At 38.5% G+C, this 13,505-nt stretch overlaps 1 protein-coding gene across 2 annotated transcripts in view; it reads left to right on the top strand.

Annotated features, from left to right (window-relative positions):
* The window catches only part of cds1 (CDP-diacylglycerol synthase (phosphatidate cytidylyltransferase) 1), a 126,861-nt gene extending 123,252 nt beyond the window's left edge, over nt 1-3,609 (top strand). For both annotated transcript variants that reach the window (XM_060832082.1, XM_060832090.1), the window contains one exon: nt 3,175-3,609. In XM_060832082.1, coding sequence (XP_060688065.1) covers nt 3,175-3,307 — 133 coding nt within the window. In that variant the 3' untranslated portion in view covers nt 3,308-3,609. The remainder of the gene's footprint in view (nt 1-3,174) is intronic.
* The last annotated feature ends 9,896 nt before the right edge of the window (nt 3,610-13,505 follow it).

Genomic DNA, 13,505 nt, shown 5'->3' with positions numbered 1-13,505 from the left:
CCCCACAGCACCTTCCCCTGCAATTGCAGAAGGTTTTACACCTGCTGGTTTACCCGTCTACTTCTCACTATCCAAGCTTTCATGTATAACTTCTAGGTTAAAAAAAAAAATTATTTACCTGGAATTCATTCAGTCTAATCTACTGTATTAGCTGCTCGCAATGTGGCCTGCTCTACACTGGGGAGGTGAAACCCAGGCTGGATGGTTTTTTTGTGGACTACCTCCATTCTGATGGCAGAAATGACCATGAGCTACTGATAGCCTGCTATAGTGCATCAGCGAGGCTCAGTGCTAGCTGAAAGAACGATATCTCATTTTCTCCTAGGAGACTTCAGGACTGAACACAGAGTTCAATAACTGTAGGACCTGAGCACCACCTTCTATGTCCTTTACCACCCCACACTCTTGGCCCTATCATCACAGCCAATCTTTTCTCACCTATTAATGGTCCTCCTTATCTGTTTTTCTTTCTCCCCAGCTCACCATTATCCATCACTTTGTCTGCCTGACTGCTGATATCTCACTGTCTAGGGTCCACTTCTGCCTATCATTTACTCTGTTACGTACCTGCCCCTCCCCACACCTCTGTCATCAGCATGTATTCCACCTTTTCCTGAGCTACGATCCATTCTGAAGAAGGATTGCTGCATCTGAAATATTGACTCTTCTTTCTCTCCATAGATGCTACCAGACTTGCTGAGTTTCTTCAGCAGTTCCTGTTGTTGTTTCAAAATTGTGCCCTCTGGTTTTTGGATGATTCTTAGTCAGAACAGTTTATTTTACCATCTCTGTTCAGACCCTTGAAGACTCCTCTCAAATCTCATAGCCTTCTCCTCTTCAAGAAAATTGGTCACAACTTCTTCTCCAATCTTTCCTCATAATTGATGTTTCTCATTTCTTGTACCAATCTTGCAAACCTCTTCTGTGCTCTCTCCAAAGCATTCATAGCTTTCCCATTGTGTGATGCCCAGAAATATACACAATATTCCAGTTAAAGTCTAACTGGTGTCTTATGTAAGTTCATCATAAATTCCCTGGTGTTGCATCCTCTGTGCACATTTTACTGAAGTTTTAGAATACTGTATGCTTTATTTACAGCTCGCTCTATCTGTCCTACCACCTTAAATGATTTTTGTGCATATGCACCCATGTCTTTCTGCGCCTGCACACTCTTTAGAAGAGTAACCTTTATTTTGTAAACTTTCTCCATGTTCTTTGCTCAAACACAAATCGCCTTGTACTTTTCCACATCACTTGCCATCACTTTAACTGCAGACACCACTCAGATGGCAATGTCCTTTTGAAGTTCTACACTGTCCTTTTCACAGTTCACAATTCTCTGAAGTGTTGTCACTTTGAAATTGTCCCGTTTATTTTTATCTGGAAAATCGAGAGTCCCATTACTGACTCCTGGGGCCTCAACTATAAGTCTTTACCCAGCCTGAAAAATACCTATTAACCACTACGTTCTGTTTCGTGTCCTTCAGTCAGTTTTATATCCATGTTACTACTGTCCCTTCTTTCCATGACCATAATTTCCTCAAGTTTGTGTGGCACTCTATAGAACACCTTTGGGAATTCCATGTACACCACGTCTACACCCCTTGCTCTCATCAAACCTTTCTGTTCCTCTTCAAAATCTCTATCTTTGGATAAACATGATTTTTCCTAAGCAAGTCTGCGCAAACTCTTCTAAGTCCAGTCCACATTTCTCCCTGTGACTATTAGTTCAATCTTGAACAATTTTTTCTTGAAGTTTCCCTCCATTGAAGTTGAACCCATGAGTCTGTAAATGCTGGACCGGCCTTTACATCCTTTTTTTGAATGAGAATATAATCATTGCAACTCACTGATCCCCTGGCACCATCTCTGAATTGAGGGAAGATTGGAAAATTATTGCCAGTGGCCTTCTCCTGCTCCTAACTTCTATGTTTGGGATTTAAAATAATCCACAGTAAATCCAATGAGGAGTTCAAAACATAAAGACAAGCTTGGAATGGTTAGGTTGAATAGGCCACTGCTTTGCTCTTTGTGCTATGCAATTGCCTCTATGCAGTTCAGCTCAGCATTTTTTTGAAGGGATATTTTTGCATTGGATGTATTATTTCAAGGTTTGCTGGATTAGTTTGAGTTGAGATTTTAAATAAATTTGAACTGTACTTTGTGGAGTTTAGAAGAATGAGAGTGATCTCATTGAGCCTGTTGTTACAACAGTAACTGTATTTCTAAAAATTACTTTTCTGTGCCCATCATGGTTATATCTGTTCATTGGCAAAAATTTCTTGAGTTGAATACTACACTCAGAATCCGTGAGGGAGGAACTGTTAACTGAAATTGCTGATTACGTTAAAGGGATATTTATGCATATCTAACCTTCAAACCTGACCCGCACAATTGATGCATTAGCAATGATTTAAGTCTTGCTATCAGCAGCAACCACAAAATCAATCAATGGAATGATTCCAAAATACTCTAATTTTTCATTTTTATTTTTGAGCCATTGACAATGTAGGTATAAAACCAACCTTAAAATTTCCTATTTTAACTAGTGTGTATATCTTCACTTGACTATCATGTCAAAACTATCAAAGTCCAGCTCCAAAATACTATTCTGACTTTTACAGGGAAGATTTTATATTTTTGGCTTTGTGCATGCATATTTGCAGTGATAGGCCATTTAAATAATCAGCTGTCTCTGCTTCAGTTCCATCATGATTGCACGATTGTGTGGAATTCTGAGTAGATATGTTCTTAGTGCATTTCTTATGCATAGTCAGGATACTCCTTTGGAGAGAACTCATGCATAAGTTTATTTTTAAAGGTTGATTAGTAGACTAATTTTACACACAGCAAAACATCTTACTTTCTGATGCAGAAAGAAGAGAGCACAATATTTCTAAAAATTCAAGAATTCTTGAGCCCACATTCATTTCTGAAACCTGGTAGGGGGAGAAAAAAAGATAGTTGTATGAATGCCAACGATATTTCAACTTCCTGTAGCACCATGCAGAAGAAGAAAGAGACATGACGGAAATACATCACAATCCTTCATTCTCCTGTCTTTCTCTGTCCTGAATATTCCCAATAAGGTTTTGAATGCTAAATTGTAATGCAGTTATAAAGATAGTAGTATCTGTGGCTAATGTTCTTCTGTTTCATTCTGGTCTTTTGCAGAGGACCAAATCCAAGCAAAGTCTTGCAGCAGCTGTTAGTACTTCAACCAGAACAGCAGTTACATATTTACAACATTCTGAAATCCTATTTAACAGAGAAAGGAGCACTTCAGCCAGCAATAAATGAACAGTAGCATTTCGGTTTCTCTTGTTCTTCATTAAAATGCTGAAAACTGCATGAATCTAAGTCAAGAGTTATTTGGAATTTCTGAAATACACTATTTAAGGTGTTTCTGTGACTGAGACTAGCTTATACTCTGTAATGCTTTATGCTGTCAATAGAAATGCAGGTACAGAGTCATATGATCAACAGTCTTTAGTATGAAACATACCCAGTAATATAATCTCAATGAAAAATCTGTAATTAATTTTAATATCTTGGATCTAAACTAAAGACTTCAATGTTAAAATGATTTTTAGTCCTTTTGGTTTTGATAGTTGGGGTTAAACTTGAATTTATTGTGCAGAGATTGATACTAATTTCTGTATCTGTACTGTAATAATATCAAGATTTTTATGTTTTCACATGTTTTTGAGCATGAGCTCTCATGAAAAAATATTGTAGATACGTGGGGGTCTGTTAATGTAACTGCATCAGAATTTATATTGTAACAATGCTATTAATACTGGGTAATTTTAGTGTGTAGTTTTAAAAGCTGTAAAGTACAATACTGGTCAACCCTCTAGTCAGTTCTGCACAATGAGAGAACATTGATCTGCAATTTGTGATTTGGAATGATACTTATGATGCATTTATTTAACAAAAAATGTGACCTGAGCATTTGCAACAAAGTGGGCTGATTAAAGCCAATGATCCATGAGGATTAACCTTGTGGCAGATGGCACAGCACTGAGTGTACATAATCTGTAAGTATATACATATACATAGACATATATATATATATATAAAAAGAGAGACACAAGAACTCTTTGTAATCATTTATGAACTTGAATGTATTTAAATAGAAAAACAATTTAAGTTTGAATTGTGCTGTAAAGTTGAGGGATTTTTAATTTTAATATAGCGCATAAAATTTGCCAACTATAGGTGCAGGGAATATTTGCAAGTTGAAACTGGAATGCACAAAATAAGGAATGATTCCTTGAGCCAACATTTCTTGAAGAGAAGCAATGTTCATAACACTGAGGCTTATGGCTGCAGGAAGGGCTAAAGCATTATAGCTTTGATTTGCTGACCTGCAACTCCTCATTGGTCGCATGAAACTATGGATCAACATGTAGTGAACTACTGAAGTAGTGTGCCTTTAGGAAACCAAGCATTTTTCTTTGCTCATTGTACTTAAATATTTTATAGAATAGTCTGTGAAGTGTGTAGTTGGACCATGATTGAGTGTTTTAGTTTATAATACTCCAGCAAGATAGTACACCTTTCAGTGATCCATGTGGGTTGTTTTCTAAACTATTCAAAATTTTTATTGCAAAATGGATTTCAGTTAAATCCTCAATAATCCTGTGAGAATTATGAAGGAAACTCTCTGGTGGTTCAGTCGTTTTTGGAAGTTCCCTTTCATAGTTTTATAAGTTTTATTATCATTGTAGAATTTTTCAATTGTTTGTTTCTTTGTGACACATGTTTTCATTATACAGGTTTTAAATCCGAAATTCACCAGAATAAGGTGACGTACTGCTGCAAAAAGAACAATAAATTGCTGTTATTCAGAAGGCATTTACCTGGAACCTCATGACATGCTTGTGATAAGGCTCAATTGCATTACTGCAAATTGCATATTTTTAGTTCTTGATTTTTTTAAAGTAGAGAATGTTATTTGTGTATGAGCAGCATAAGCAATTGTCTAAAATGATTTAAAATTTCTTTGCAAATTTTAGATCTTTTAAATCAGGGTAACGAGTTTGCATTATGAGGATGATCTGACAAGTGTGGCGAGCGTTTATGTCAGGATGGTTCAGCTGACAGCAGTTACACTTTTCAGAAGAAAACGAGTAAACCCCTTGAACTACTTTCCATCATTCCATTAGATCATGGCTGATTTATGTCTGCAGTCACCCTAGTTTAATAACTCTGCATTTGCACGCCTGACAAAGATCTAGCATCGACAGGAAAAGAATTTTAGACTTTCACTACTCATTGTTTGAAGAAATATTTTCTTACCTCTCCCCTGCCTGGCTTAGCTTTAATTTGAAGGTTATACCTACTTATCTGAACTAGCCCACCAGTATAAAGATTTCCAACTGTATCAATTTCTTTGATCACCTTAACACTGTAATTAGCCCACCCCCTTCATCTTCTGTATCCAGGAGAAGTATAGCATACAACATCCTAGAAGTGAAACACTGCAGTTGTTAGACATCTGAAATTTAACAAAGTGCTGCAAGTACTCAGCTGGTCAGACAGCACCTAGTGGAAAGAAATGGTTGAAGTTTCAGGCATGACAACTTCCTTCAGTTGTAGTTATTTTGCAGTTTTAATGAAATGAAGAACTTTCACTGATTTTTTTTTTTGTTAGTTTGTTCCTATGTTAGTTTGTACTACACTTTCTTAAAATAAAAAGTTTTCTCTTTCAAACCTGGAGCCTTGCAAAGGTCTATGGGAGTTTGTCCATTTCTGGAATTAAATGGCTATGCAAACACTTCTTTTCTTCTGGAGAATTGGATCTTTAATTTTTTAAAAATGACCTTGTGAGGACACTAGCAAATGAAAATCTATTTTTGATCATCCTGAAACATGCACAAACTGTAGTTTGATGTATTTTGTAGAAGGTGGCTTCAATGTTTCTTCAATGAAACTGGTTAACAATGAGATTTTTGAGAGATACCGGAAAGTCGTCAAATGGAATTCATAAAAATAGGAATTACTGAAGTATATACCACTTGAAAATAGAAAATATATATTAATATTTTGGTTTGAGATCATTCATTAGTATTTGCATGCAATTCGAAATGGAAGCTGATGTAATTCTATGTTAAGACATCAATAAAAAGCCAAGATAATTTGTTGGCTCATTTGTTGATAGTAAGATTCCAATCATTCACATTGGTGCCTGTAGCTTACAAGTGAGTGTTGAGGATTATGAAGGGAGCTATTAACATCAAAAAGACTATTCAAGTATTGTAATAGTTGATTAACCTTTTCAAAATGTAAACCCTGCACCATACATATAGCAACTTTTTCACTATTCCTGCTAAATGTAAATTTTGTCTGGCAACTATATTATTGAAATCTTAATTTACCAAAGAGAACTGTACTAATCCCTAGTATAAAATTTGCAAAAGACTGTTGCACCCTTTAAAACCCATGTCCCTCACTCAGCCGTCTCAGCAGGTCTATTACAGTTGTGTGTTGTGCAGTTTGGTAAACCTTGCTTTCCTGTATGTATCTTTATATATTCTCTTTTTAAAAATAAGTTCTTTTTAAATGTAATCCTAGCACCATCCTTCCCCCCCCCCCCCCCCCCCCCCCCCTCCCCCCAGCTTACAGAAAGACACTTTTAACATTTTTGATTGAGTATTCTTTTGGTCTCCGTCCTTGCAGTCTTTTTAGGTTTATGCCCTCATTTCTGTTGTCACCCATTTAATTTTTCTTTGCTTTCTTCAGTTTCTGTCCATTCCTTTTGTACAGTATAGTAAAACTAAAGTTATACATATGTTTAACAAATTATTCTCTTCAATTTTAGTTCTGACTTCGATGCCTCTCAAATGAAAGTCATTGTAATTATCATATGTTTTCTGTTTAAGCATTGGAAAAGTAATGGTCCCTTCAATGAGCGTTATACCAACTGAATGTAACTAGGGACCAAGCAGATGTCTGAATTGTGGCTTGTATCATTTTGATTTCATTTTGTTTGGGGTTTAAGCAACTATATTTTTGTGTGAGAATTGCTATTTCTGATATGCCCTAGTATAATGCCAAACCTCATGACTTCTAATGTTGGTTTCAATCAATCAATCTGATTTCCAATTTGTATAAGTTCTCTACACACAAGCCCCTTAACATATGGGACCCAGCTATCCCAGTACATCATCTCAACATCACAGTCTCTTCTTTGGTAGTCAGTTGCCTATTTTCAGCAATTCAAAACCTCCTCAAAGGAAAGACAGTGTTCCTGTAAATCATGGCTCTAATGCATACTCAATAGTAAAATTTTTTTTTAAAAAAAGTTTCCTTCAAAAGGCAAACTTGAAGTACATATACGCAGCAGTGAATCTGCAGGCGATGAATGATTGATCGCATTGAAACGTGGTTGTTAGTATCTAATCTCAAGACTCAACTCCAGCCCCTATCCCTGCTGCTACTCATTTACCATGTAGGTCTTGCCCATTCCCCACCCCTTTCCAAATAACAATAAAAAATGAAATTGTTTTACAGGCAATTCACAGTAAAAGGTAAAAGTCCATCCTACCACTGATAAGAGTTGTGAAATGAAGTACAGCAATGTGTAACAAAGCTGCAGTATAATACATACAACAGGGATTTGTATTAATGCGCCTAAGACTGAATGCAATACCTTTCTTCCTTTATTTGTTTTTTTATGGACACCATAAAAACTAATTCCAATATTACTGGAACATTGGACTTAATGTGTTATTTCAGTCATCATAGTTGGAGGATATTAACACATTGGAAGCAGTTCAGAAAAGGCTTACTAGACTAATGCCTGGAATGAGCGTATTGACAGGAGTAAAGACTAGACCGGCTAGGCCTGTATCTTGAGGCATTTAGAAGAATCAGGTGACTTAATTAAAACATTAAGATCCTGAGGAAACTTGACTGGGTGGATGTTGAAAGGATGTTCCTCTTGGAAAATATAGAACAAGAGGTCATCATTTTAAAATGTGTTTTTAAGTGCAGTGCCCATTAAACATTATTTCTGAGAGTCTTTGGAGTTCCCTTCATAAAGCCGTGGGTGCGGAACCTTTAAATGTTTTTTAAAGCAGAGTTAGAGATTTATGATTACCAAGGGGATGAAAAGGTTGCACAGGAATGGCAGTGCAGACTCAAAAGGCCAAGTAGCCTACTCTTGTAATCAGCATTTAAGTTTACCTTGCACATCGAGAGTGCTTCCAGTCCCATGAGCCTGCCTTATTCTCATATCCTTTGATACAAACAGAAAATAAATCACCTAAGTCCTGATCATCTTTTTACTAGTGTAAAATATGATACCAGCACCAGTATAGGATATTTATTTTGCTGCCAGAAGTTTTGAGCTCAAAGTTTTCCCGAGATCTCTGCTAGGACAGCACACAGCAGCATGATATGGAATGAAAAAAAGAGGCAGGCAGCAGTAAATATGAGGAACATGTAATAGAATAGAAAGCACCAGAAAAACTTCTAATTAATGATGTGCAGGGACTTGCATGAGAGAGTAGTGGAAAAACAATTATAAATAAAAATAAGGGATAGATGGGCAGCAACAATGAAAGGAAAAGTGATAACAATAGAAAATTGTGGCATCCAAAAATGTCTAGTGGCAAAAGTTAAATCCCAAAAGAAGTGTTTGAGTTGGGCAGAATTTTAATTACTTCAACAAATTGAGGAAAATGGAAAGCAGCCAGGGCAGTGGAGTTGATGCAGTAGGTCAGATGTGATCACACTGAATATTGGAGCAACTTGTGATTCCAAATAACCAGGAATGGATCATTTATTAGGCCCTTACGAGATGCTCAAGGCATCTTAGCTTTTTGCATCTTTTGAATGAGACTTTAGGTAGATGGTGAAATGAATTTTATCAGGTGAACTGCCTAATAACACTCCAGATGTATCTAGAGCAATTCAAGACCATCCACATTCTCCAGAATAATTGAGGATGAACAGTAAATGCTGGTCTTGCCAGCAATAGTCTGATCCCATAACCAGTTTTAAAATGGTAACTGCAGCACAGCCTTAGGAATTGACTTTGCAGGACAGCTGTGTACTTTGGCATTTCAATGAGTACATGGTGTAAACAGTTGAACGCAATCCGATCCAAAGGTTACGTGTTCATTTCTTTTATAATCAAGTATATCTTCACCTCTAGAAATAAGAGCCATTCAGAACACCTGGCCCACCCGCCTGCCTAACCTGTCATGAGTAGCAAGCTTGGGCTGCTCTTTTCTCACTTGAAGAATATCTCTAAGCTGTTTGACTTTTATGTTTTTTTTTGTGTAGTTTAGGTCAAAAAAGTTTTCAAATGTTTGGTAAAGTCGCTGTCGTCCCAGAGGAGGTTAGGGCTGTTCTCATGACAGTGAGACAATTGGTGGTGGGTTTTACCTCAGGGTCTCCAAACCTCTGGCAAAGGGCAATGGTGAGAAGGGAAGTCCCTCATAGTAACCTCAGCTGTTACAGAAGTTGTATGGTTGACCAACTTAAAATATTTGTCATCAACCAGTTCAAATGGGAAACAAAACTGCTCAGAAACAAGATTCTCACTGATTCAGTAAATTGTTGCGGCCAGAAAGGTGGTACAAGAAACATCCCGTTCGTTGAAGGAACCAGCATATGGGTACGCTAGACCAAATGTCCCATGCTGCAAGTTTCTATGGTTTTATTTTGCAACAGCAATGTTTAACTTGAGGACTGTCCCGTCAGCGATGATCGCAAGTTATTGAAGGCAGCAATAATCAGCTCGAACTGAATTCTCTCTCCAGGGATTGGCCGAACCTCAGTTTACATCAGTCGTATCCAGGATAAGGATGACAGATTAATGTTTTATCCGATATATTTTTAGCACTACTTATCTGCTCATTTAAGTCCATTAGTGTTGAAAACACTTCAATTATGCAGAGAACTTTAACAAAAAAACTGATTTAAAAATTTTAGTGTTGATGTTCAAGGTATTTTTTAAGTAGTGAAAACTAAGTGAAAAAATCAATGAAAATAGAAAATAGATAATATGACCTTCATCGTACTGCATCTTCGAACACTAGACTACATTTAAATGATAGTTATTTTGAACAGAGTATGCTAATATAAAATGTCCTGAATCTACTACATTATAATCATAATGTTCTCTCCCATGGTATGACAAGATAGGTTAAATCTCCTCTATGTTGTAACTTCTTGATACCTCTGCCATAGGCCAACCATACATCACTACCAAAAGGACATCATTTCCATTCGACCGTCAGTAATTCTGATGCTGGAAGTTCTGCCCGGTATGTGACACCGCTATTCTGTGGACGATGCAGCAAATTGCCCGACTTCTGGTTATTGTGATGTTGTAGGTTGCTGGTCGGATGACATTCTCAAGTTTGGGTCAAGGGTAGGAGGCAGCTTCTGCAGACCTGGTCCCAGTTTCTCAAAACCATTCACATTACTGTGGAACTCCAGTGCTGTATGCTCCCTAGTTTAAGGAGTGCTGCCTTATTTCCTTCTCACCAGCTCCCGGGTTCTGACTGTTTGCTTATGTAGCGTGATGAAAAACACAGGAGGCAGACACTTCAACGGCAAAGAAAACTCTAATTTCATTGAAATGTTCATTTTGCTTGTTATCAACCTGACAATTATAGATTCCAATTGGATGTCAGAGACTTGTCTGACAGTTAACTTGAACCCTTGCATCCCAGACCTGATACAGTGGGTTTAAAAATCAGTGAGTAGTTACTAACTGATGGGTGAGTGAGAAGAAAACAAAACTCGCTAATACCAAAGTCCTATCCTGCTTCCCTTCCATGGGAATATCCTGCTCTGTCAGCCCCAAAGCCCACCTCCACGTATCCTCATCAACCGAGCTGGGACACAGGGTCTGGAGCTCATCCCTAGAATCGAACGCGGGCTTGTCTTGTTCTCCTCCGTAACTGGGCTCTGCTGCGGACCATGAGTGTTGATTTTTCCTGTTGTCCTGTATGGTGTTGGATTTGCTCTGGTTAGTTTCTTCTTCCTCTCCTCTGTTTGAGATCGGGGCTGCCCCAGTTCTCCTCTGAACTCAAGTCCTCAGCTGGGTATATCCTCAAACTGTTGATCGATGTTACACTATTGATTCAGGACCCTTTGTAGGGGGAGGTGGATTAGTACTACAGTATGCTAAGTCTAGTCAAATTATTACGTGTATATATTTATTATTTCTTTAAGTATGCGTACTCCATGTCACTAAAACACTACTGCGACATATGTTTTAAAGACAAAGTGTCATTAGATGAAGCCTTTAAGGGAATTGCATATTTTTAACTTCCGGATCGATCTCCCCTTCCATAATTTTCAATCTTCCTGTTGAAACAAAATCCAGTGCTAATTTTATTTTCTCCGAAACATACTACCTCACACTGAATTACATAATCTATTTCTTTATTCTGCTTTTGTGTTAGAAAAACATCTGTACAAGGTCCGAACGTGTTGTCTAAATATACAGAAGGCAACAGTTCACCCACGAGGCCCTGAGCTACAAAATATATAGAAGGTAAAATGACACTCTTACTAGGGGCTGAGAAGGCGAATCTTTTACTATACCCTCATATTGTGTGCAACTGAACTTGCGCTGTTGGTATCACTCTACATTAGCCCACTGAGCTAACCCATCATCCCATTCCACTCCCTGGAAAGCCAGGGAACTATAGACCAGTGAGCTTGACCTCGGTGGTGGGCAAGCTGTTGGAGGGAATCCTGAGGGACAGGATGTACATGTATTTGGAAAGCCAAAGGACTGATTAGGGATAGTCAACATGGCTTTTTGTGCATGAGAAATCATGTCTCACAAACTTGATTGAAATTTTTGAAGTAGTAAGAGAGGATTGATGAGGGCAGAGTGTTAGACGTGATCTATATGGATGTCAGTAAGCCGTTAGACAAGGTTCTCCATGGGAGACTGGTTAGCAAGGGTAGATCTCATGGAATACAGGGAGAACTTCCCCATGGCAAACTAATGGAGAAAGTGAAGTCACATGGGGTACAGGTGTTCTAGCTAAGTAGATAAAAACAGGAGACAGAAGTAGTTGAAGGGAGTTTCCCAAAATGGAGAAAAGTGGAGTAGCAGAAAGCATAGGGACTGTCAAAGATATACAGGGGAATATAGATAGGCGACACATGGTATGCTTGCCTATTGAGTATAAGGAGAAAGTGAGGACTGCAGATGCTGAAGATCAGAGCTGAAAATGTGTTGCTGGAAAAGCGTATTGAGTATATTGAGTACAAGAGCTGGCAAGTCATGTTAGAATTGTACAAGACTTTATACAGTAATCTAAATGCGGCTGAACTACAGTTCTGGTCACCACATTATCAAAAGGACGTGGACACTTTGGAGAGGGTGCAAAGAAGGTTTATGAGGAAGTTGGGGAGAAAGTGAGGTCTGCAGATGCTGGAGATCAGAGCTGAAAATGTGTTGCTGGAAAAGCGCAGCAGGTCAGGCAGCATCCAAGGAACAGGAGATTCGACATTTCGGCACAAGCCCTTCTTCAGGAAGTTGCCTGGTATAGAAGGTGCTAGCTTTGAATAGATGTGGAGTAGCTTAGGATTGTTGGGACCTGACTGAGGTCTACAAAGTCATGAAGGGTCTAGACAGGGTGGATAGAGATAAGTTTTTTTTCCAGGATGAGGGATTCAATAATGAGAGGTCACGCATTCAAGGTGAGAGGTGAAAAGTTTAAGGGGGATACACACGGAAAGTACTTACATAGAGGGTAATAGGTGCCTGGAACGCGTTGCTACAGAGGTAGTAGAGGCAGGCGCAGTAGATTCATTTAACTGCATCTGGACAGATGCATGAGGAGGTGGAGAGCAGAGGGATACAGATCCTTAGGAATTAGGTGATAGGTATAGACAGTGGACTTGGATTGGCACAGGCTTGGAGGGCCAAAGGGCCTATTCCTGGGCTGTAAATTTTATTTGTTCTTTTTAACTAGCCATTTGGATACAGAATTGACTCAAAAGGTAGAAGACAGAGGATGTTGGTGGAGGGTTGTTTTTCAGACTGGAGGCCTGTGACCACTGGAGTGCCACAAGGATCAGTGCTGGGTCCTCTACTTTTCATCATTTATATAAATGATTTGGATGTGAGCATAAGAGGTATAGTTAGTAAGTCTGCAGATTACACCAAAATTGGAGATGTACTGGACAACGAAGGTTACTTCAGATTACAACAGGATCTTGATCAGATGGGCTAATGCACTGAGGAGTGGCAGATGGAGTTTAATTTAGATAAATGTGAGGTGTTGCATTTTGGGAAAGCAAATCCTATCAGGACTGATGCACTTAATGGTAAGATCCTAGGGAGTGTTGCTGAACAGAGACCTTGGAGTGCAGGTTCATCGCTCCTTGAAAGTGGAGTCGCGGGTAGCTAGGATAGTGAAGGCATTTGATAGGCTTTCCTTTATTGGTCAGAGTATGGTGTACAGGATTTGGGACGTCATGTTGCGGCTGTACAGTGCATCGGTTAGGCCACTTTT

The sequence above is a fragment of the Hemiscyllium ocellatum genome, chromosome 1 (assembly GCF_020745735.1).
Source record: "Hemiscyllium ocellatum isolate sHemOce1 chromosome 1, sHemOce1.pat.X.cur, whole genome shotgun sequence".
In the NCBI taxonomy this organism is placed as follows: Eukaryota; Metazoa; Chordata; class Chondrichthyes; order Orectolobiformes; family Hemiscylliidae; genus Hemiscyllium; species Hemiscyllium ocellatum.
The sequence above is the reverse complement of the archived record's forward strand: the minus strand, read 5'-3'. Positions and strand labels throughout refer to the sequence as shown.